Source organism: Sus scrofa, chromosome 14 (genome assembly GCF_000003025.6).
Source record: "Sus scrofa isolate TJ Tabasco breed Duroc chromosome 14, Sscrofa11.1, whole genome shotgun sequence".
In the NCBI taxonomy this organism is placed as follows: Eukaryota; Metazoa; Chordata; class Mammalia; order Artiodactyla; family Suidae; genus Sus; species Sus scrofa.
The window spans coordinates 49709188-49733077 of NC_010456.5; the positions used below are offsets into that span (position 1 = coordinate 49709188).

The window sequence follows — 23890 nt, forward strand, 5'->3', positions numbered from 1 at the left end:
TGGTGGCCTTCACGCAAGATACCCCTGAACTGGAGCAACTGGCACCCAGCTCTGGGCCATGGGGGTGCCACCTGGGCTCTTTACTCAGGCTCCTGGGCCAGCACCCATTGCTGCAGGAAGGCCATCCTCCCTCGGGGCTTCCATTCTAGCTGAGGATGCCGCTCTGAGCTCCCCGGGGTTCCCAGGAACTGCCCAGAGAGTACCACAGGGGATGGGTGACAGAAAAAGGCAAACCAGTAAATCCTGCATCCCCTTTGCCCTTTTTGGGATGCTCAGCTACTCTCCACCCTGCCCCTCTCCCACCCAGAACCCTCCCTGGAGGGGGTGCTCCAGCCCACTGCCCTCATCATCCAGGCAGGCATTTAGGAGGCAGAATGGGAGTGTCAAGTGGGGATGACAGCAGGTCAGTCATGCACTCTGCCAGGGGTGGGCCCAGGATGGCCCTGTCCTAATGGCACGAGGCTGCTCCCTGGGGGCTATGTGGCTTGTGGCCAGCTTGACGCTGTTGGGACCACAGGGCTTTCCAGTGCAAGTGCGGGATGCCCATATCTGATCTCACAGACAAGGAGACTGGGTCTGTGCAGTCACATAGCGCCCTGGCTCAATCAAAGGTGCACAGGGCCTATGGGAGCAGCACCCTGGCAGGAAGCAGAGCCTTGGCTCAGCCTCTAACCCTCCCCTTCCCTCTCCCCGGCTCTGTGGCTCAAGGTAACATGAAGCCCCTCCCTCCTGCCAGATTTGGATGGGGGCCAGCTAATTAGGGCACCACAGCCCTGCAGTGTGGGCTCTAACCACAGCTCCAGTCTGGGTGGGAGAGTGAGAGGCATCCCAGCTCTGCTCCTCACAGGTCGTGCAATACTGGGCCTCAGCTTACTTATCGTGAGATGGGGATCATGAGGCTGTGGGGAGGAGTAAATTGGAGTGTCAGGAGAAGTGCCTGCCACTGCCACCGCCCCCCACCCCAGACCCTCTGTGCCCCAGGGAAGCAAGCCCTGAGGCCTCTCTCCCTCACCAACAGTCCTTCCCACCTCAGCCCAGGAGCCAGGCCACGCCCACCACCCTCGCACAAGCTGGGAGCGCCAGAGAGGGCTTGCATCAGGAGTGAGAGCCAAGCTTCCTCCCCACCAGAGGATGGGTTTTTGCAGCGACTCTGCTACAGCAAAGGCCTCAGGGGCCCTAATCCCCCTGGCCCTGAGACGCCCTGTGGTGCCTGCCCTACCGCTGGGTCCTGGAGTCTCAGCAGACACCGCCTTCCCTCAGCCTCTCCCTCGCTCCCAGCCATCCTTGGTTGCTTCGCTTTCCAAAGTCTTGAGAGACCCCAGGCCCCTCAGGAAGTGCCCCCCCCACCCCCCGCCCTCCAGCTGGTGTCCCAGGGGATAAAGCTCAGCCCAAGCTGAGCCTCAGAAAGACTCAGCAGGGACACTTATTCCAGGAGCAAGCCTCTGAGAACAACTTGCAGTGGGAAACGATGTTACACCGAAAAATGCTCTTCTCTCAGGAATGTTACGCAGCAAGCACTTGACCATTCTGTTGCGTACACAAACACTGCCATCCTCTGGGAGGGCCAGAAACGCTGGTGTGAAGGCCACCTGCAGTATGTGGGCCACGACACAGCTCCCACTGTGCAAGACCATTGGCGGAGTCAAAATGCTAAGGGATGAAGCACATGCCTTCTGTCCCTGAGTCCACACCTGGACACAGAAAATGTCTGCAAGGGCCAGGCAAGCATGCACATGGGGGAAGCCCGACAGACTGGTTTCTTTTAAAAGTCTAGCTGTTGAACAGGGTGGCCTGATTTGGGCAGGGATTTATATGACTGCTGTCACATCAGAGTGGAAACCTGGGCATCTTATGGCCTTGTCCCCAGACAGTGGGACAAGCCTGTGGGCGGGAAGGCCTTTGGCACCTGCTCCAGGCTGAACCTGCCCAGGAGACAGGAAGCTATGAAGTTCCATGAAGCTTGCTGAGCTGAGGACCTGGGAAGGACAGCTTGGGGCTAGGTTGAGAAGTCACAAGTTTGCTAACCTTTTAAAGACTCTTAAAAACTGGGCCTTTTTCCCTGGAGAACTTGAAGTGATTCTTTTGTTTACTCTGCTTTTGCAACCAGCCCATAGATCATCTCAACAAGACTAAAAATAGCCTGTGGAAGTGCCTCCTACGAGCCAAGGCTCGAATTTCCTCAATCTAAACTTTTCCCTCTTTTCTGTTCTCTAATTTTCACTCATGTGCCTGAGTTTCCTTCAACACACTGTCAGGATGGAGCTGTGGCATGGCCCCTTTGATCTCAGAGGTAACCTGCCACAGTTGTCTCCATCGAGGGCAGGGAAGGGAACTGAGGCCCCTGTTGGGTGGCGTTTGCTGACAACCAATCCCAGACAATCTCTTCTGAGAAGTCAAGGTCAGAATGTGGAGCAGAGCCATCTTCGGGGGGAAAGGGTGGGACAACAAGCCGTGGGCCCATGCCTGGGTCAGAGACACACAGGGACAGTGGGCCTGGGGCGCCAGTCCTAGATGGCTCCCCAGGCCCCCTCCGCCTGCACCCACACTCTCTACTCACTAGCCGTGTTCCCATGCTCTGACCTGGTCAGATGCCTGGATCCCGTGTGGCCAGGCCTGTCTCCTCATCTGCAAGGCTGGGACGATGGCATGACCTGTGCCCGCAGGTCCTGAGGGCTCAAGGCGCTGCTGTGTACAGTGGTGCTGGGAGGGGTGGAGGCTGGAAGCACCCCTGGACTCACCCCAGCCCAGTCTCCCCAGAACATCCGTGTCAGCTGGTGGGAGGTCTCCTATCTCCCGGCCCAGCCCCGCAGTGCCCAGCAGCAGGTGCCCACATGGCGCCTGCCAGCCTCCACACTGGCTCCTGCTACTCTGTGCTGAGGGCACCCCCATCACCTCCCAACCTCCTGCTCAGCCTCAGGCCACAAGGGCTCACCTCTAGGAGGGGTGGGAGTTTGCTCAGGCCTGGGGGTTCTCAAAGAGCACGTGTACAAAAGTGACTGAAAGGGTGGGGCACAGGCAGGGCTGACACTTGCCCAGAAGGACGAGGCTGGAGAGTCGGGGAGGTTGGGTGAGCCTGGGGAGCCTAGGCAGTGACACCTAAGGAGGAGCTGGTGAGGGGGCCAAAGAGGAAAGCCCCCACCAGCATGTTTAAAAAGAAAACACCAAGGGAGATGTGCCACCGCTTCAACAAACCCACCCCTGCCTCACGTCCCCACACTCCTTCCCCATCCTCCCAGCTCCACCCATCCTCCCTGGGCTCCCATGTCTGTTAGGTTACCCCCCAGGGATCTAGGCGCCCTCAGAGTGGGGCTCACACAGAGGTGGTGGGCTTCATCACAAGGTGGTCTCAGAGAAAGGCAGGGGAGGGGTACTCCCCATGAAGGAGGGAGGGGCCGAGGCGCAGTATGCAGTCCCAAAGACCCCCTTGCTCTCTAGAGCCCCACATGGCTGCTGTTCCCACCAGCATAGCAGCTGAGGAAGCCGGCTGTGGATTTGAATCTGGCTCCACTACTTGCCAGCTGTGTGACGTCGGGCCACTCCCTGTCTCTGGCTTCTGTGTCACACTCCCCCCGCCCCCCAGCACCTGCTGTGCAGAAGCCACTGAGCATTTTCTCCCAGGACCCAGAGCAGCCAAGGCAGCCAGGGAGGGGCCTATGAACAGTGCCACAAGCTCTGCTGTCCAGCAGGAGGGGCCAGACCTCCCGGTAGCCTGGTGGCAGAGAGTAGAAAAGCACCTGCTGGTGTCAACCGCCCGCCATACACGTGTTATGGGGACCAGAATGAGTAAATGGGGCTAGTCCTGCCACTGCTGCCCCCCAGGCCAAGCCAGACTAGGCACAGCTGCTCTGGTATCGTGAGCGAGGGTGTAGCCTGTCACTGTCCTCTGCCTCTGGAGCCCCTGTGGGGTGGGCCTGGGGGATCCACCATAGAGGGATGGCCCAACCCAGCAGACAGTATAGTCTCAGCCTCCAGTAGGTGCTGATCAGTACTATGGTCAGCTACTGATCCGGACGCCCAGCAGCCTGGCATTTAGCCTGCCTTCCAGGGCAAGGCTAAGTGCCCGAACCCCAGCCCGCTCCACCCATTCACCTCACCCAGTCACAGCCAGCCCCAGTGTGGAGCCAGCGCTGGCTTTCTGCCCATCCTTCCTCACATGCTAGCCACCACCCACGGCTTCAGCACTAGACAGCGCAAGGTTCACATCCCTCCTCCAGCACAGATGGTTGTGGGACCTCGGCCAAGGTGCCTTACTCCCTGGCGCCTCCATGACACAAGACTGATAATCCAGCCTTGTGGGTTGGCCTGTGGACCCTGGACCTTGCTGCAAATGCAGCTGGCCCAGGGCTGGGCATGCAGCAGGTTTAACACTGAGACATGTGCCTTGAGGTATGGGCAGAGGGACAAGCCATGGTGGAACATGACCTGGTCATAGCAGGGCCTAAATGGAGGGACGGTGACGTGGGTGAGACCAACTTCTGAAAAGCTGTGGGTCTGTTGCCAAGGGGGCACTTCCCATCTTGACAGCTGGGCAGAGCAGGCAGGCGGGCTCTGCGCCGGAGGAGCTGTAATGGGGCTGGAACACCCCTTGTGGGTGCCCTGGGGCTCAATTACCACTGGTCGGCTGCACGGATCTGCTGCTGCCAGGGGGGTGCGTGTAATTAACTAGGTAGAGACCAACACCTCTTCCCTAGGTTGTGCCAACAAAGGCTCTGAAACTGGGGCTGACATCTGGGGGTGACACCAGTGACATAGCTTGAGGAGTGGGTGAGTAGGGGTGAGGCAGGGGGCTGCATGAACTAGCAGGGTGTCAGGAGAAAGGCTGGGTAGGCCCTGCAGCAGGAGGCTGCTGTTTGGGGCACAGACCCCAGGCCTGGCCAGGGCGAGCTCTGCCCTGCATGGGGCTGCTGTCCTCTAGCTGGTCCTGCTCCAGGGATTCCCTCAAGGACGGGGGGGCCTCATGTGTACCAGGCACTATGTGGGGTGCACTGGGGCAAGGGCAATGCTGTTTCAGATGAGGCCCTACCTTGGGTGGCCAGGTGCACTGGGCTTTTGAGGCTGTGCCCTGACCAGCACCCCCAGCCTTCACCTGGCCCACTGGCTCTCTCCCCAGGGAGGGAGGCTAGGCAAGGCCTTAGGGTGGGCTGGGCCTGAGTTCAGAGGTCCCTGGCCTGCTAGGTGGGCTCACTGCCCCCACCCCTCCATGTCACCAACATTTGCAAGCAGGTGGAGGTGGGGGACTCCACGTGTCACACAGCCAACTGGGAGGGCTTTGGATAAGAGGGGGGGCCTGGTTCTCACCCAGATGTCTGCTCTGGCCTCAGGCTGACCAACCAGGGGGCCTTCCTCCCAAATTAGGGCCTCATGAGCACTGGGGCTCCAGGGCAAGAACATTTAACAAGACAAGTCCTGATGACCATAATAACTCCCATCAGTATCAGCAACAGGAAGTGAGGACAAACAACCATGTTGGGGGCATGGGGAGCCTGTAGGTGCCCAAGCCGGGGAAAGGCACTGGCCCCGGGCATGAGAAGGAGCTCAAGTATCCCTGGTCACCCCCACAGATGGGGCAAAATCAGTCACCTTTTGTCTGAGTGCCTGAGGAGCAGAGCTGTGGCTGGCTAGAGGGTGCCTGGCCTGGCAGAACGCCAAGCTGAGTGGGAATGCTGGGCACCTGTCCAGAACCCCCAGCACAGGCAAGGATGCAGACCCGGGAAGGCACACTCATGTGAAGCAGTGGAGCACTGAAGCCCGTACCCCACCAGGGACAGCCAGACAGTGGGGTACTCTGCAGCAGTGACCAAGAAGGCACAAGCACTGCCTGTGCCATGGGTGCCAACGGCTGAGCCAGGCCACGCAGAGGTGCCCAGGTGGTAGGTGGAGACAACGGCCACATCTCAGGCTGTCCCACTTGAGCCAGGGCAGGACCTGGAGCCCCACCTACAGCCACACCCCTTCTGGTACCTGCACTGCCCTTGGAAAGCACCAGCAGATCCACAGATAAGCCCTGCAGCCCAATTTCCCAAGCTCAGGGCGAGCTGTGAGATGGGCCAAGAGTGAGCCAAGTGTGTGCCCAGGGCTCCTGTCCACCTGCACGACTACCTGCCAATGGGTTTAGTGGCTGGAAGCCAAGCCCACCAGGGTCCAGAGTCTGTGCTTTTCTCAGTGACCCAGGGCTACCGCCAGCCGCAAGCTGCTTGCCTGAGCTGCAGGCAGACCCCCACATAGGGTGGGGGGCCCAGGCAGGGCAGCCCGGAGGGAGCAGAACAGCATCTCCCTTCCATTCCCTCAAACCCTGGCCACAGCTGCTGCCACCCACACAGCCAGGGAGAAGTGGGAACAGGGCTGGCCAGGCACCCGCTCCCTGTGCTTCTTTCATGGTGGCTGGAAACTGGGTTGAAACAAGAAAAAAACCCTGCCTGCTAAAATCAGCAAACATTTTGGGGAAGGAGGGAGAGCCATCTCTAGCTTGGTTACTATGGGAACATTTCCGAATCTGCTACAAGGAGGATGGAAGTTCGCCCTGGACAGAGCAGCCCAGCTCCAGCCTCCACGGGCCCACCACCTGAAAGTGCATACCACACATGAGTCCAGCACCCACCTACAGCGAGAGCCGTGCCTCCAGCCCACAGGACTCCTCGTGGGTCCCAGCCTCTCCTTTTGCCCCACAGCACCCTACAGGGGCCCACACAAGGGGACCAGCATTTAGGGCTCTCCCACAAGCCTACAAGTGTCCTTCTGGGCCTTCACTGTGCATTCCTGGCCTCCTCTGCAATGGACAGCCCCTCTCAGCAGTGCCCTCAGGCTCAGGCCCTAGCCTGGCTTCCCTGCCTCCCCCCAGGCCTCTGTGTCCTCCCTGCCCCACGCCACCCCCAGTTCACCTGAGAAGGTCACATGCCACATGCCTTCTGCTTGCCCCTCCCCAGGGCCCAGGCCAGAATGAGCCAGGGCAGGGAAGGCCACAGGACCTTGACCGGAAATGTCCAACCACGCCAGCTCTGATCTGCAAAGACCAGGTCAGCAGGGAGAGGCCTGGGGTGATGTGCCTTCAGGTGGGCCTAAGACCTACCCCAGACACGAGCCCTGGACACAAGCCCTGCCCAGGATCTAGCCTGTTCCCCACACGGCATATGAAAAGGTGGTGGAAGCTTTTGCCTCAGTCAAGCTGTGCGACGGCTGGGCTGGAGACACGCCAGGTACATTCCTCTCCCTCAGACGCTCCTCCAGCCACATGGCTGGGCTGCTATGTGCCGCGTCTCTGCCACAGGGCCCAGGCCACCTGCCCCCCAATTCCTTACACACACCCAGCCCTTTGCTGGCCCCTCATGTTCCCCACCAAGGCCCAGCTGGTGCTGCTCTCAGGATATTCCAGCCCCACACTCTCTCCTGCCTGCTCCCTGGCTGAGCAGCACCCACCTTCAGCAGGAGCCCTGCCTCCAGCCCACAGGACTCCTCGTGGGTCCCAGCCTCTCCCTTTGCCCCACAGCACCCTACAGGGGCCCATACGGGGGGACCAGCTTTTAGGGCTCTCCCACAAGCCTACAAGTGTCCTTCAGCAGGGCCCACAGCAGCCAGCACTGGCCAGGCCAGGGGCACACACCTGGAGCCAGCTCCAGGGAGATGATACACAGACATGCAGTGAGCACCTCCTTGGGACACAAAGAGGATGTGGCCCTGGCACAGATGAGCGGGGGTGACCACCCACCAGAGGATCCCAGGCCCGGGCAGACTGCCCCTCTCCTAGGGAAGGTCTCCAAGGCTTAGTGCCTGCCTGTGAGAAAACAGAAGTTACCCAAAAGCCCTCTCCCTGTACAAACACACGCACACACGCGCGCACACACACACACATACACACACACACACACACACACACACACACACACAATGTGCGTGAGAGAAGCTGCATAACAAACTTATATGATTTTGTACACATGCCCCTGAAAAAAGAGCAGCAAGCCGTTCACAGAGGTGCTCGAAGAAGGGCAGGGTGCCTGGAGGTGGGACCAGGGGTGTGGGCTCCACTGCGTGTGTCTGACAACATGGCCTTAGGTGGCTCACAGTTTTCAAAAACTAGCACTAAAAAGTAACAGGTAGGTCTCCTAGCCCAAGCCCTGAGGCAATGGGGGCTTCAAAGACAGCAGGTCAGAGTGCCGAAGGCCCTTCATCAGCCTCCCTTCACATCCTCCCAAGGGTCAGCCCCCGCCCAGGTCGAAGCAGTAACCCCCAGTGCACACTGGAAGGGAGACGGGCAGCCCGCTCATCCCGAGCCACAGCACAGTTGCCGACAAGGTCCCACCAGCAGTCAGCCCAGGGCCGCCCTAAACACTCCTCTGTAAACGTGGCAGGGAAGTTTACAGAGGACAAATGCATGCTGAGCGCATGCAGGGCCAGCACTTTCCAGTATGCTGGCTGCGAGGCATGGCTGGGAGCCAGCCCGAGGGTCCACCTGTAGCAGCCGCAAGGAAAGAGTGTGTGGATCGGCAAGGGCCATCTGCCACCAGCCAGTGGGGAGCCTGCCCCTGGGTACCACATGAAGGGGGTGCAAGCATCTGTCTGCCCTCTGCCCAGAGGTTCACCTTTCACTGGGAAGCACAGAGGAACAAAGGCTGACCCAGAAGAGGCAGGACCACCCAAAACGTCCCGTTCAGCCTGGGGTTCCCCGGTTCCTACAGGGCTTCTAGCTGTGGGGGCAGCATTACCCAGATGATGGCCTGTGTCCCCCTTGCAGGCACAGCCTGACTGCCCTTCTGGGGGGATTCACTTTCTGGAAGGCTCTGGAAACCACAGGAGGAGCTATGGAGAGTGAGCCCAGCGGGGAAAGGGCTCATAGCACCTGGCCGCCCTTCTGATGTGCTGGGGACAGGCGTCTGAAGGGCTGGCCTCCAAAACTTCGTTGTTGGGAAAACAGGTGTCTCACCCACAGGAGAAAGTCAGATTGGGCCAAAGCACCCCCACTGAGGGGGCAGGGAGAGAGGGAGTCTCTTCCTGAGCCCCAGGTCAGAGGGGGGCACTCTCATTACCTAACTGGCTGCTCCTCTGGCAAGTGATGGGAGCCCAAGGAAAGGAGACTAGCAGGAGAGTGGGGAGACTAAGCCACAAGCCCGGCTCAGAAGAAAAGTTTGCACAACATCAGAGAAGGCCCCTTTCACTAATATATCAAGAGTTCTTACAGATTAATTTTAAAAAGAGCCAATAATCCAACAGGAAAATGAACAAGAGTAGAAACTGCATAGAAAAAAATTAAAGCTGCTCACCCGTTATCACATTCCATCCCATTCATGCTGAACAGAACACGAGTGTTTATGACCCACTGAAGAGAATGTATGGGTCAGTTCATTAACAGAGAAAGTCCCTGAGTTCAGAGTTGAGGTGGGGCTCGACCTTGTGGGGTATGGCCTCAAACTTCAAGGCACAGCAAACACTTCTGCCTCTCAGAGTTTATCCTAGAAGTGGTCTCCCACACACGTGCAGAGATGTGTGCACGGGCGCTGCCTACAACAACTAAACGCCCATTAACAGGGGTGGCAGGTAAACTAGAGGACAGACATATGACTGGGGTTTTTTTTTTGGCTGTGCCTGCAATCGAGCCTGTGCCATAGCAGTAACCTGAGTCACAGCAGTGACAATGCTGGGTCCTTAACCTGCTGAGCCACCAGGGAACTCCAAGGGACAACCACATGCTGGCAGTACAGGGCAGCTAATTAAAATAATACCAAGTTCTAAAACACCCTCCAAAACACACTCTTAAGTGAAAAAGAAGCCAGGAGCGGATACCTCTGGAAGGACACAACTGGATAAGGGAGAGTGGCTGTGGCCTGGGCTATCCTGGGTGGGAAGGGGCTTCTCTTTCATTGCAAACCTCTTGGTACCATGTAGACTGACTGCAGGTTACAGGTACTACTCGTCTATAAAACACTCACAGACAGAGGGGGCTTCCAGGCTCTGGAGCTCCTGACTAGCCCCTGGGTCAGGCCTGGGAAAGGAGAGTCATGGATCCAGACACCCATCACATGGTGGGCTCTCAGAGGAGACCTCACGCTACATATGCCTGGAGAACCAGCCTTTGCCACACCCCTGCAGACCCAAGACAGGCCCCCTTGGCTCCTGTGCAGGACAATCCCGCCCTTCAGTTTCCCTACATGTAACCAAGGCAAATACAGAAGAAACCAAAGCTCAGAGGACCTGTGTGACGTGCCAGAGCCAGCTAGCTGAAGACAAGTGAGGAAGACAAGCAAGGCCCAGAGGTGGGGCCAAGGGAGCGGCCAGTTCTCTCTATGGGGGCAGAGCCCAGGCTTGGGTGGGGTGGCCAGGAGGGATAGATGTGGTTTCAGGGGGCCTTAGGGACAGACCATGTTCTGCCTGAGGGTGGGTCCCTACCCTGCACAGGATGTCAGAATTGAAAGAGCACTGAAAGCCCAGCACCATCCGCCTTTGTTCTTTTCAGGAGGAGATGGGCTTCAATCAGAAATTCCAGGTGCCTGAGACCACCCGGGGGCACGTGGAGCTGCCCCGGAGGAAGCAGGGCATGGGCCTGGAGCCCCTATCACCACCGCCTGCTAGGGCCCCAGAGGACCACACAGACGGGCAAACCAGTGCTGGGAGTGGGCAGCGACTTGCCAGAAGTCGCATGGCAGGCGGGGCCCCACTCCTGAGTCTGGTGCCCCCCCAGCCTGTCCTCTGAGGATGCCACAATCTGATGGCACTGGGAATGCCCACCCAGGGGTCCGTTCCCACGCGTCCGTGGAAAGCACTGGTGGCGGGAAGCCTCAGAAATCAACAAGGCAAAGTACTCACGTTGAAGAAATTGGTCTTGTTCCTCTCGCAGAAGAGCCCCTGTGCCGGCATGTGCTGCAGCTGTTGCCACGGGATACCGCTGCCTAGCAACACGTCGCGGGCCCACTGGAGGTTCTGGGGAAGCAAGAAGTAGGTTGCAAGTGAGTGTGTGGGCAGCTCAGGGCGCCCACGGGGAAGGCAGGCAGTCCCCTCCTTCCAGGCTCCACTGGCAAAGCAGCAGCGAGTGGCAGCCCCTGCAGACATCCATCCCACAGCGCCAGGCGGCCCTGGCTGCCACTTTGATCATCTGGCGGTGGGGAGTTTCCAGATTGGATTTGCTGCCCTGGGAGAGCGTGGCCTCAGCCTGCCCTCAGAGGACGTGGACAGGGATGCCTTCCCTGACAACTTCGCAAGCTGCTGCATGGATCCAGCACCCCACCTTCTGCCAGGAGACCCCCAGCCCCAACACTCAAGCCTGACCAGTCAGGCTGTCCACAGCCGCCTCAAGCCTGGGAGAGCGGGGGCTCTGCGGGAAGCCAGGGGAGCATGCTGGTGGGGAGGGGCTCTGTCTAGCACACAGGCCGTGGCTCTCTGGACAACAGTGCCTCCTGGCAGAACCCAGGGAATCTGGCAGGGCGGGAACAAGGGCCTTCTGGCCCAGGTGGGACACCAGCCATGGGCCACTCTCAGAGTGGTGCTCTGCTCCTACAACATTGACCAGCAGCAACTTGATTACTGTCTGGCCACTGTGCTCTCCCCAACGACACCCTGGAGCACAGGGCCTGGCATGTTCTCCTCCCTTCTGCTAAAGCCCAGACTCTCACACAAGGCCTAGACTACAGTGGAGCTTCTGCAAACATTTCCTGGCTCAGCCCTGACACAGCCATCATTGCTGTGTGGCTTTAACTGGGCACCGACCTGATCAGGTGAAGGCTCTGGGTCAGAAAGCCAGTCTCCTCCATCTGGAAAGTAAAGGCGGCATGAACATCTGGGCCCCAAGACCCTTGTCAGCCTGGCTGCCCCCTGGGGCAGCGCCAGAACTCTTGGCCCCGCCACATGCTCGCCAGGGTCCAGACAAGCTGCTGCTTCTTTGGGCAGAGTGCTGTGAGCAGCACAACGGGCCAGGCCATTCCCACGGCCTCCACAGTTGGCTTTCTGTCCTCTTTCTCTGAGGACATCAAGCAACCTGGGAGGGCCAGAGAGAACAAAGAATGGGGCTGAGCAGTAACCTCTGGACAAGTAGGTCTGAGAGTGGTCCTGGACTCCATCCTAGCCCCAGGACGGCAGTGAGGGAGGGGACCAGCTTCCCAAGCATCCCAGGCACCCGCTCGGGGAGGCAAACGTCTTTCTGATTCTGGCCATCCTGCTGGGGGCGAAGGCACAGCTCAGCGTGGTTTGGATTATTCACATTTCCCTGCCGGGTAATGGTGCTGAGCATCTTTCCTTATGCTTACTGGCCATCTGTATGGCTTCTTGGAAGAAATGTCTACTCAGATCCTTCACCAATTTGTAAACTGGGTTGTCTTTTAACTAATGAGTTGTAAGTCTTTTAGATATTATAGATATAAGTCCATTATCATACATATAATTTGCAAGTACTTCTCCCATTCAGTGGATTGTTTCACTCTGAGAGTGTCCTCAGAAACACAAAGGTCTTCATTTTCATGGTGTCCGGTGTCCTTATTTTTGGTCTCTTGTGCTTTTAGTATCATATCTACAAAATCATGGCTTAAGCCAAGGTCAAGAAGATTTACATTTACTTTTTTCTTCTAAGAGTCTTAAAGTTTTAGCTCTGAAATTTGGGTCTTTGACCCATTTCACGTTAAATTTTACACATACGGTGAGGCAGGGGCCTGGCTTCACGCATGTGCCCATGGCTGCCCAGTTATGCCAGCACTTTTTGCTGCATAGACTGTCATTCCTCCATTAAAGCAGCTTGGCAGTCTTGTCTCAAAATAACTGACCAGAGATGTATATACTTATTTCTGGGCTCTCAATTCTACTCCATTGACCTACATATCTACCTTCAGACTGGTACCCCGCTGTTTCTTATTTTTAATTGTCGTACAGAACACTTAACAAACCATTTTAAAGTTCAGCAAAGTTAAGCACGTGCACACTGTTATGTGATCGCTTCTGGAGTAACTCTTTCATCTTGCAAAACTGGCCCCATTAAACAACAACATCTACCCTTCCCCCAGCCCCTGGCACACACTACCTGCTTCTGTCTACGAATTTGACTGCTCTGGGACCTCACATAAGTGGAGTCATACAGTGTCTGCCTTCTGCATCTGGGTAGTTTCACAGAGTACCACGTCCTCAAGGTCCATCCAGGTTGCGGCCAGTGTGAGAGCACCCTTCCTTTTTAAGGCTGAGTTGTATTCCACTGTTCTGATTACAGTAGATTTGCAGGGGGTCCTGGACTTGGGAAGTATGGGTCCAGTCCTCCAAGTCTGTCCTTTCTTAAGGCTATTTGGCTCCAGGGGCCATCTTAAAACCTACTGTCTCCCAGACCCCTCACAGCAAGAAGTGAGGGCCTCGGCTGCCCAGATGAGTCAGAGGCAGTGGGTGGGGGGCCCAGGGCAGAGGCACCCATGTCTCAGCCTCTTTCCTGATCCCACCAGCGAAGGCCAGGACCCCATGTGCTGGCTGGATTTTACAAGCAAGGCTGAAGTCCAGGGCTCAAGTCTTGCAAGACCATGCTCCTGGAGATTCAAAATGGCCTTTGCTGAGGCGGGAGAGCACCTGGGTGGGGGGGCAGTTTCCTCGGGCACACATGCCCTGCAAAGGCCAGCAGGATGCTAGCCACTCAGGGCAGACCAGCCCTCAGAAGGCCAGGCAGGGGCAGGAGCCCTGGGCAACACCCACACTGAGGAAGTGGCCCCATGGTCCTGGTGCCCAGGGGAACCCCCACCTCGCCTCATCACAGGTTCTCTGTAGGAGCATCGCCAGAGAAGAGCCCTGAGCTCCATGGGCTCCCAGGTCAGGTTCTGAACCCAAAGCCTAACTCTTCTCCCTCCCCAAACCCTGCCCGTTAGTGGCTGAGCAGCACTGCCTGTGCCCTGGAGGTGCTTCTCCCCAGAGGCCCAGTCCCCATCTTGGGGCATCTGTGTAGGACCGGAGGAGTCTAAAGTCACCCCGCCCAAGCCTCTCTGCTCCAGGCAGCCACTGAGCCTCAAGATGGCAACAGGAAAATGTCAGTGCCAAGCCCACAGGGACATTTTACAAAGAAAGGTGTTACTGTTGAGACCACCGGGCAGGAAGGGCTTATTCCCAACAGCCGTGTGTGGAAAGTGGTCGCTGCTAGTCAGTCAGGGGTTCCGGGGCTGGTAGCATGCCCCGATGGGGCCCCCTGATTCAGCCCTTGAGGCAGTGAGGTGTGAACAACCTGCTCAGCACAGCATCTGGATGAACCAACGGCTCCAGTTGGGTGCAAGCTACCTGGCGAGCACTGAGGCACACCAGGTGCCTACACGCAGCCCACACACAACGCTACGGGAGAACAGGGCTCCTCTGAACTAAGATGGCACTCCAGCTCAGGGGACAGGAAGCCAGCCAGCACATGGTAAAAGGAACCCAGAGATGGGTGTGACGTCCAAGGTGCCCACAGCCCAGCAGCCTCCATCACTGCCGCCAGGTCCCCACTCACTGGGTCCATCGGAGAGGATGTGAGGGGACTCATGGAAAGCACAGGACAGCCCACGGTGAACACAGACATGCTCCTGGTGTGTGTGTGTGTGTGTGTGTGTGTGTGTGTGCCATGCCTGGTGTGTGTGGGTGTGGGTGTGTGTGCCATGCCTGGTGGTGTGTGTGTGTGTGTGTGTGTGCCATGCCTGGTGTGTGTGTGTGTGCGTGTGCGTGCGTGTGTGTGTGTGTGTGTGTGTGTGTGTAGGGGGGGCAGAGTGAGCCAGGCTCCCAGTTGCTGAGTTGAGTCAAGGACGAGATCCCCTGCCATGGAGCCTGGAAGTGACAGCCACTGGTGTGTGTGCACGAGAGCTGGGAGCAAAACACGTACACAAAAGAGCCTATGTCTCACACTGGCAGAACCATGGGTATCCCCCCTCCAATGTGTGTCAAAATTCAAGAAAAACACCATTTTCCACTTTAAAAAGCCTGCCCAGCGAAGGGACCAGCTGTGGTAACGGCAGCTTGTGCCTGGCACTGTGCAGAGCCTTTTGATGTGCACGGCCCCTCCACTCAAATTAAAGCCATTTATGGGGGGAAGGGAGCACCAGGGGCCTGCAGCTCAGCTCAGCTCTCCCTCCACCCAACCCCACGACTTCCCCCTCCCCTAACAGAGGTCTTGCACCCCAAATCCTGTTGCAGAATCTGCTTCTGGAGAAGGAAACCAGCCAGTGTGGGAAGGTCTGGGCTCAGCACAGGAAGCTGAGTCTTGCTCAGAGCTGACCACATCTGAAGAGAGGGAGGGCCAGATGATGGCAGCTAGTGTCCCTTCTGCCTGAGATCATGAGAGCACCTGCACTGGGCACTGCTGCTCCCAAAAGAGGGCAGGAGAAAGTTCCCCAAGCAACGCCAGAGCAATCCAAGGCCAGGGAGTGTCAACCTTAGGGCCCAGCAGGCCAGGCACCAGAGGTCGGCTCTATGGCCAAGTGCAGCCAGGCAGTTGAGGTCCAGGCCCAGGCCCAGCAGTGATGGACAGCAGCAGCCCAGAAAGCCAGGCACCTTGCAGCAGAGATGGAGGCCCTGCCAAGGTCTCTTCCCAACCAGGCCTGCCGCCAGCCCCACCTGCTCTGCTCCAGGAAAACCAACAGTCACCATGGTGCCTTGCGCCCCTCCAGAATCCTGTCAAGTAACTTCCTGTCACAACCAGTGCTAGGTCATGGTTTGTCTCAGGCCAACTGCCCTTCTTGGTTCTGCAACCATCCCACAGAGAAGCTGGTGAGCAGGTCAGTAGGGCCTCTGGCAAGAGGAGTCTTCTGAGCCCAGGCCTCACTGAGCAGGGGGCCAGACAAAAGCAGAGGCCACAGCCAGACCGCCATGCACCCCACTATCTTCCCGGTAGGGTTTGTCACTGTGGGATCCGTGAGGAGGGAGTGAGAGAACACAGACAAGCTTCACTTCCCCTCAAATCTAAACACCAGCAAGAGATGTGTAGCTGGGAAGCCTGGGCACTAAGAGCTGTGAGCACCAAGCCCACATGCAGCCGTGAAGACTGCCTGGAGGATACATGGAGAGACCAGCCCAGGGTAGGGTGATGGTCTGGAGGCTGTGCAGGATGAAGCCAGAGGGGACAGGCTGGGCGCAAACAAGGCCCTGGGATGGAGGAGAGGGTGGGGAGTGTGGCTGCAGGTGAACAGCAGGGTGAGGGAGCCATCCCTACCCACCGCCCACAGGCTCACCCGGTGGGTCTTGCTGTAGGTGTAGAGAAAGGCCAGCCGGTAGAGGCTCTTGTAGTGCTGGGGGAAGCGGCTGAGGCACAGGCGCAGGGAGGCGACACACTGCTCTGTGAGAAACTGGCGCTGCTCCTCGGCGCCAGCCGGTAGCCCCTGCGGGAAGGCTGCGGGCTCCCCAGGGGGCTCCCCTCGCCTCCTCCCATCCCACGTGGCGGCTGCAGACACTGGAGGCTTGGCAGGGGTGCCAGGGCCTGAGGGGTCTGCAGCTGGCTTCTGGCTGCCTTGCTCTGTGACCCTGATGCCTTCCATGGTCTCCAAGGGCTCCTCAGGCTTCCCTGCAGATGAGAACAAGAAAAGGAAGTCATCTCGGTTTGGGGCCGCTCCCTGTGGTGACACCACTAGTGACGGAGTCACTTCGTGAGGCAGTTGGCACAGTTGGTCCGTGCCCTTACTGGACCGGCTCTGCTCCCTTGTCTCCACTGAGGCCTCTGTGGCCTTGTTTCCACCCAGGTAAAGCAGGCCATCCCAGGGGACACATGGCAGAGGGGACCTAGGCCACAGAGAGCAGGGCCTCCGAGCTGGGCTGGGGGGCCCTGCGCAGGCTGGTGTGGGGAAGCAGTGCAAGGGCGGGCATGGGTGCACAGAGGGCAGCGTCTACTCCATGCTCAGTGCCCCAACACCAGACTGCTTCTGCCAGGGACGGCTTGGGGCCAGGATCAAGGGCGGGGTGGCCCCTTGGGCACTGGAGCTCGGCATAGCCTGCCTGAGGCACCAGCTCCAAAACCTGTTGAGCTCTGGGCCGTGTTCCTGCTGCCCTCAGCCCCTCGGCCTTCCCTGCTGCAGCTGCCCCCAAAGGGCCAGGTAGACCTAGGCCCACACTCCTCTCAGGCTAGGTCTGCGCCAAGCTCACCCACCACCGCTCTTTCTGCCTGGGAGAGAGCCTGGGTGATCTTGCCAGCGCCCCCTCAGCTGCCCTGAGACCAAGCTCTGCTATCCTGCCCAGCTTCCCTCCTGGGTGGCCTCACACCCATGGCTGTGGCTCCTCCTCCAGGACGCACACCTGGCCTTGTACACTCACTCTCACTGCTCAGGATGCAATCAACTCCTCTTCGGGCCTCCCCTGACCCCAGGGCAGTGTCCGCAGGGCGCCCACCACCGGATAGCAGGGACCACTGTGTCTGTGCAATGTCCCTGGCAGGGGGCTGCCCTCCTGGAAGGAAGCGGACCCCATCTGATCCCCGCTCCCAGGGGAGCTTGGCAGAGGGCTCAGGTCATCTCACATGCACCCCAGCCACAGCCCACAACACCACAGGGCCTGGAGGGGACACTTCCACCTTTTCTCAAAGACGTGCCAGGTTGCTAGTGTGGTCAACTCCAAGGCCACACTTCCAATGTGTCCCGACAAGCACAGTCTGAGCAATGATGGGGACCCCACCCTGCAGGAGGAATGAAGCAACAGAGAACTCAAGTTCCAGAGTTTCAAATAAGGCACAAATGCTCAGACATGGACACATGGAAAGTGGACAAAGGATCAGGCATGAGTCCTAAGGCAGCTCAGAACCATGTCTGAGGAGACATAAAGATCAAAAGGAATTGAGATGCCAGAATGAGTTAAAACCCAGGTGCATGGGGGTCTGGGTGGCCTGAAGAGGCCCAAGAGAGGTGGTGATATGCCTCCCCCACAGCATCCCTGGCCCCTGCTGATGGGGCCTCCTAGGTCCTGTTAGCTGAAGGAAGAGGGCAGGAAGGTGGCAAGCCCAGGTACGTTCCCCAGCCAGGGTGCCCAACTCCAGGCCTGCCCAGGACACAGGAAAACAGGCATCCCACTAACAGGAGGTGGCCACATGAGTAGGCTAGTGCCAATAACGGCAGCAAGGGCTGGCTCAGAGCACCCACTGCATGAGCACCAGGCAGGCAGAGCAGCCCAGCCCCCTTCCCACTCAGCAAGCAGGATGAGGTCCCTGGACAAGGTCCCTGGTGGTTGTGCATTCTCAGTCCCAGGCTCAGCTGGCAGGGATGCCCAGGCCCGGCACTGGTGTCCCCTACCTGCACCACATGGGTTGTTGACAACTCTGCTGCCCTCAGAGCAATGTGACAGAGCAGGTTGTTTAGATGGTGAAACTGTGGGCAGCTTTTTTCTCTACTAAAAATATAAATCTGGAGTTCCCGTCGTGGTGCAGTGGTTAACGAACCCGACTAGGAACCATGAGGTTGCGGGTTCAGTCCCTGCCCTTGCTCAGTGGGTTAACGATCCGGCGTTGCCGTGAGCTGTGGTGTAGGTCGCCGACACGGCTCGGATCCCAAGTTGCTGTGGCTCTGGCGTAGGCCGGTGGCTACAGCTCCGATTCAACCCCTAGCCTGGGAACCTTCATATGCCGCGGGAGCGGCCCAAGAAATAGCAACAATAACAACAACAACAACGACAACGACAACAACAAAAAAAAAGACAAAAAAAATATATATATATATAAATCTTTACTGCTGCTACATTCACATTTTAGACTTTTCTTGGGAGCTCTGACTCCTGGAAAGGTGGGCTGAGGGTAGCTGCAAGTCTCCTGGGAGAAGTCTCTTTCTTTGAGGCACCTGGGCACAGATCTGGGTAGAGACCAGGAAGGTAGGTGCATCCTGGGGAAGCCGCTCCTGCCTCCTCAGGGCACCCAGTGACCGGCAGACCTGGGTGCCCAACGATGCACAGAGAATTCGTGAGGAGCTGCACCCTACAGCACTGACCGTGAAGGAAGCAGCACCAACAGGGTGTGCCTGGTGGGCAAGGTGTGTGCAGCACATGGGGCAGGCATGTGCCCAGTGCCAGCCCAGCCCACATCCTGGCTTTGTGCAGGGGCTGAGGGCTGCCACCCACTGGGAGCCATGGTGTGTGTTGGAGACCACCACTGACAGGTTTGGCCTGGAGGGCACTGGCTCAGCCCCTCTTGCTGCCTGCCAGGCCTGGGCTCAGGACCCATCCCCTGCTGTGATTACTCCCCAGCACGAAAGTCAATCCCTGCAGCACGGCGGTGACCAGGAAAAGCAGGGCTTGGAGGGGAAGAGCCCTCCACAGAAGCAGGATGATTCACTTCAGGCCCCCAGTGTCTGCAGTGACTCACTTGACCCTAACCTCCTTGACCAAGAGACAGCCCAACATATTGAGGAGGGATAGGCTATTTTGAGTTTGCGAAGCCACACACACACCGAGCACACTAGAGAGAAGCCTGTGAAGACCCCGCCCCTCAGACTCCACTGTGTGATGGGCCATGTGCACACGGGTTAGGCCCCACATCTACTAGTGAAAACCACCTCACCCCTTAGATGCCCTGAGCCCCAGCTGCGTGGCAAAGTGCAGGGAGCCGGGCTGCCCTTCCACCCCCCCAGCTCCCTGCAGGCGCTGATGTCAGCCAGAGGGGCCACGGGCCCAGGGCAGGTACACCTGTGGCCTGTTCCATGCTCCTGACCTGACCCTAATGGGGATGTAGCCTCACCTCCCTCTGAGCCCAGCAGGGAGAGGCTGGCAAGGGACAGAGAACTGAGGCAGCCTTCCCTGGTGCAGACAGCTTTGGCCTACTGCCACACCCACTTATGAGCCCCAGAGCCTGGACTCCCCCATCCAGGGCCTGTGTGCTAACTTCCTGGGGTCACCTGCCCCTGCAGCCCACTGGGAGAGGCCGTGTGGGGCATGGCTAAGGGTGCAGACTGAGCCCCTCTGGACCCCAGGTTCTTCTCCTATAAAACAGGAATAGTCAGTGCTTTTCCCCAGGGGGGCTAGGGACCTGCTTGCTGTTGATGCTACTGGCAAGCAGCCCTTTGCCCCATCCTTGGCTGGTATGAGAAAGCTTTAAAAATCCACAGCTGGCTGACAAGCCACAGCCTCAGAGCAGTGCCAGGGACGTCCAGCCTGCCTGCAACCCCTCAGCAAGCCTGATTTCCAATGGGGCCTCAGGACCCTCACAAGCGCTGGGCATACCCCAGGGCCAGCTCAGGGCTCTCTGTCAAAACAACAGAGGTCCAGATTAAAAAGAAAGCACATTTGTGATGTTTAGGATACAAAGACTTTTGGCTCTCCCACAGGGGCCACAGTGAGATCCTAACAACGGGGCTGCGTGAGCACCTTCTGAGATGCTGCATTTAACTCCCAGATCCCAAGAGCAGGCCTTGGGACCCCTTGTATCCTACAGGGAAAACGTCAGAGGCCCAGGGAGGCCAGCAGTTTGTCCAACAAGGCCCCAGGGCAGCTGCAGAGGCGTGAGGCCAGAGGCAGAAGCCCACATTGTCCAGCACTGCTCAGCCCTGGGACACCCACACCCTCCCCACATCCTGTTTCAGGTCTCCATACCTCTCTCCTCTGCAGGACCTTGAAGGTCTTTACCAGGAGGTCCTGCATGGGAACTGGGTGCAGGTGGTCTCTTCTCTGTGAGGGGCTTCCGGGAACCCTCCAGGGAGCTGGAAGGCTCGTTAAAGAAGTCCTGCGTGGAACTGGAATCTGAGAGTGCCACGGCTGTGCTGTCCTGGCTGCGCTCTGCAGGGAGAAGGGAGAGGCGGCAGTGTGAACCCCTGATACATCCTGCACGGGGGGCCCCCTAAGCCACATCTCCCTGCAGAGCCTGGTGACCGCCCTGCGCCGGCCCCGATGCTGCCTGCCTGCCATCCTGGCACCAACTTTCCCAGGGTTTCCACCAAGGGTGGTGTTCTGGTAAATGTTTGACAATTAGATCCTAGGGTAAAAACCTTCATTTGTAGCGTTTACTTATTTCTGTGGGTACATACTTGCATCATGGCCAACCTCAAGCCATCAACATGATATATATGAAGTGGAGTTGGGAAGAGATCCCCAGTAGTGTGTTATATGCCATCAGGTAGTATTCCTACCGTAACAGGCGTGCACAGGCAGAACAGGTAAGAACTCAGCAAAACCTCTTAGCTGGTTGCTGAGGCCACGTACAGCCAGTCTATGTGGGGATACAGGCCCCTGGGAGCCGCAGACACCAGGTGGGGGGCGCCCACTTGGCACCTCTCCACGGGCCTCCAGAGGTGCTCATGAGCAAGAGTGGGCCAGGTGGGAAGGAGACTGGTGGACCCCCTCCTGGGGAGCACGCCCAGAGAGAAGATGGCTGTAGGTGTAGGGAGGAGAGGCATGCAAGCCTTCTGCCTTGTGGGGAAGGACGCAGAAAACACCTGCCCTGAGGGAGTGGCAGGTCTCACCCCAAGGCAGGGGGGCATAGCCTGCCAGCACCAAGGCTGGACCCAGACAACAGGGCACCAGACACGCACCCACCCAAGGCGGAACAGTCCCTGCAGGAAGAGGGGGCAAGGACACGGAGGGCCTAAAGCAGAAGGTGGAAAGAAGACCTCCCAGCAAACCCACCCCACCCGAGGTACAGGCACCATCAGAGGGGAACCACAGCATCAGAACCGACACAGCTCAGCTCTGCCTCATCCAACGCACGCCCCCCAGCAGCCTAGAAGCAGAGCGAAGCCCATGCCAGGCATAGATAACAGTTAATTCAGTCTCTTCTGTCCTACACAAGACACCCTGTGCTCAAAGTAAAAAGGGTAAGACACACATATACACACAAAAGAAAAGAATGTTGTCAAGAGACAAAATAATCAACAGAACCAGGCTCAACAATAACCCAGATGTTGGAACTACCTGATGGGAGGTTAAAATGGCTAAGATAAGTATAATTAATTCATAAATTATCAATTATATTCACCCAAGGGTAGATGTGATCACGTGAAGATGTATCTTCTTCTTCTTCTTCTTCTTCTTTTTTGTATTTTTTCCTTTTTTTTTTAGGGCTGCAGCTGCGGCATATGGAGGTTCCCAGGCTAGGGGTCTAACGGGAGCTATTGCTGCCGGTCTATGCCAGAGCCACAGCAATGTCAGATCTGAGCCACGTCTGCGACCTACACCACAGCTCACGGCAATGCCGGATCCGTAACCCACTGAGTGAGGCCAGGGATCGAACCCACAACCTCATGGTTCCTAGTCAGATTTGTTAACCACTGAACCACGACAGGAACTCCAAGATGTATCTTCTTAACTGTAAGGCAGTCACTACACTATTGAAAAGGGAGCATAAATAAACCAATAGTAGAGATGGAAAGCACCCACTAAAGAATAAAGCTTAGTTCTACCTTGAACTTTGTGCATCTGAAGGTGAAGCTCTCTAGTCCCTTCCCCACCTCAGAGCTGCAGCCACAGGGTGTCTCCAAGGGGCTTCTGGGGCCACAAGGGGGAGGGCAGACACACCTGGGCCCTGCAGCCTGGGCGCAGCTGCTGGAGAGCCTAGATCCAGTGACGTGCTGGTACCTGCCAGCAGTTCCCTGGGACCCCCGGGAGTACAGCACGAGCTATTGGTGGGAAAACTTAGAACAAAATGGAGAGTTGTTTTGGAACATCAAAAGTCTGGACCCCAGAGACCCGAGTTCAGGTTCTGCTCTGTGCAGCAACAACTGCGTCACAGAGCCCAGGCAATTGCTGTAACTTGTTGACAGTTCATTTTCCAGACATGTAAAGTTGCCTTAATACAAGTGCCCACTTCATGGAGTCGTTAGGAGGATTAAATGGGTTCATACATGCAAAGCACTTGAAACAGGGCCTGATACACAGAGAATGTTCACAAAATGTCAGCTCGACTGTCAATGTTATGATTTCAGCAAACCTTGACCTATTTCATTAGATGTTACACATAGAGATTTAGTTCTAAAGGCCACACTGTAGACAGTGCCTGTTGACAGGGCGGTGACCACTTCTTCCATGCTGACTGGACGGCACCATCCCAAGCAGGCAGGCGGGCACTCAGGACACTAAAAATTAGCCCTATGCTTCCAACACCAGCCCACTGCTCCGGCCTCTTTACCCCCATCTGACTGCAGACCAGGTTCAGGGACAATGACCTCTCTGGGTCTGCTGTGGCCGCCTCTACAGTGTCCACTGCCCAGTAAGTGTGGGTCATCAGCATTGGCTGGGCTGACAGAGCCATGGACACTGGGACGGGAGGTGTGTGTCTGTGGCCAACACAAGCCCTGCATCTCACTAAGGGGGACCTCGCCCTTGGTGAGGGGTTCTCCCCTCACTGCAAGGCAGACCTCCCCACAAGGCTCCATAAGCCGAGAATGGGGAGGAGGGCAGTGTGAGGGGATCCCCAGTCACAGGGCCAGTGACTAACACCCTTGGCTCTATGGCCCCAGCCCCACATTTCAACCCCAGATCTGCCACTTGGGCTGCTTCAGGCTGCCATGCTCGCTTTTTAACATGTCTATCACTGCTCCCCTGCCTCTGCCCCCGACACACATGTGGGGTCCCCACAGGGGTCACTTAGTATATGGAACACAGACAGAAGTGATGTCCTCTGGCCCTCAGCACTTTCCGGCCAGGACAGAGAACCTAGAAGGCGGGGACAACACAGCAGGCCATGCTGCATAGCTGAGAAACCCTCCTGCCAGTTAGGCAGGCAGTTGCCCAACAGCCAGGCCCTGAGCAGCTGTTGGCCAGGAGGAAGCCTGGCAGGAGAATTTACCAGGAACTGGCACGCGGCCTGATGAGCTAGAGAGCTGCTGGGCTTTGGGCCCAAAAGTTGCTAACCCAGTGCAATGCCGGTTATGATCATTAAGAAAACCAAGGACTGGCTTAAGCAAATGCTGGGACACTTACTCCCAACATACTGATGCCCTGGCAGCGCTGCTCAGCGAGGGGACCCCACACCCTGGGTGTGTGGGAAGGCGGTGCTCTGCACCTCAAGGTGCCTGCTCCTCAGGGGGTCGCATGA

General features: G+C 57.7%; 1 protein-coding gene across 18 annotated transcripts in view; it reads right to left on the reverse strand.

Annotated features, from left to right (window-relative positions):
- The window catches only part of CABIN1 (calcineurin binding protein 1), a 101528-nt gene that overhangs the window by 22992 nt on the left and 54646 nt on the right, over positions 1-23890 (reverse strand). For all 18 annotated transcript variants that reach the window (XM_013983138.2, XM_021074231.1, XM_021074233.1 and 15 more), the window contains 3 exons: positions 20455-20637; positions 16131-16459; positions 10792-10905 (listed from right to left, as the gene is read on the reverse strand). In XM_013983138.2, coding sequence (XP_013838592.1) covers positions 10792-10905; positions 16131-16459; positions 20455-20637 — 626 coding nt within the window. The remainder of the gene's footprint in view (positions 1-10791; positions 10906-16130; positions 16460-20454; positions 20638-23890) is intronic.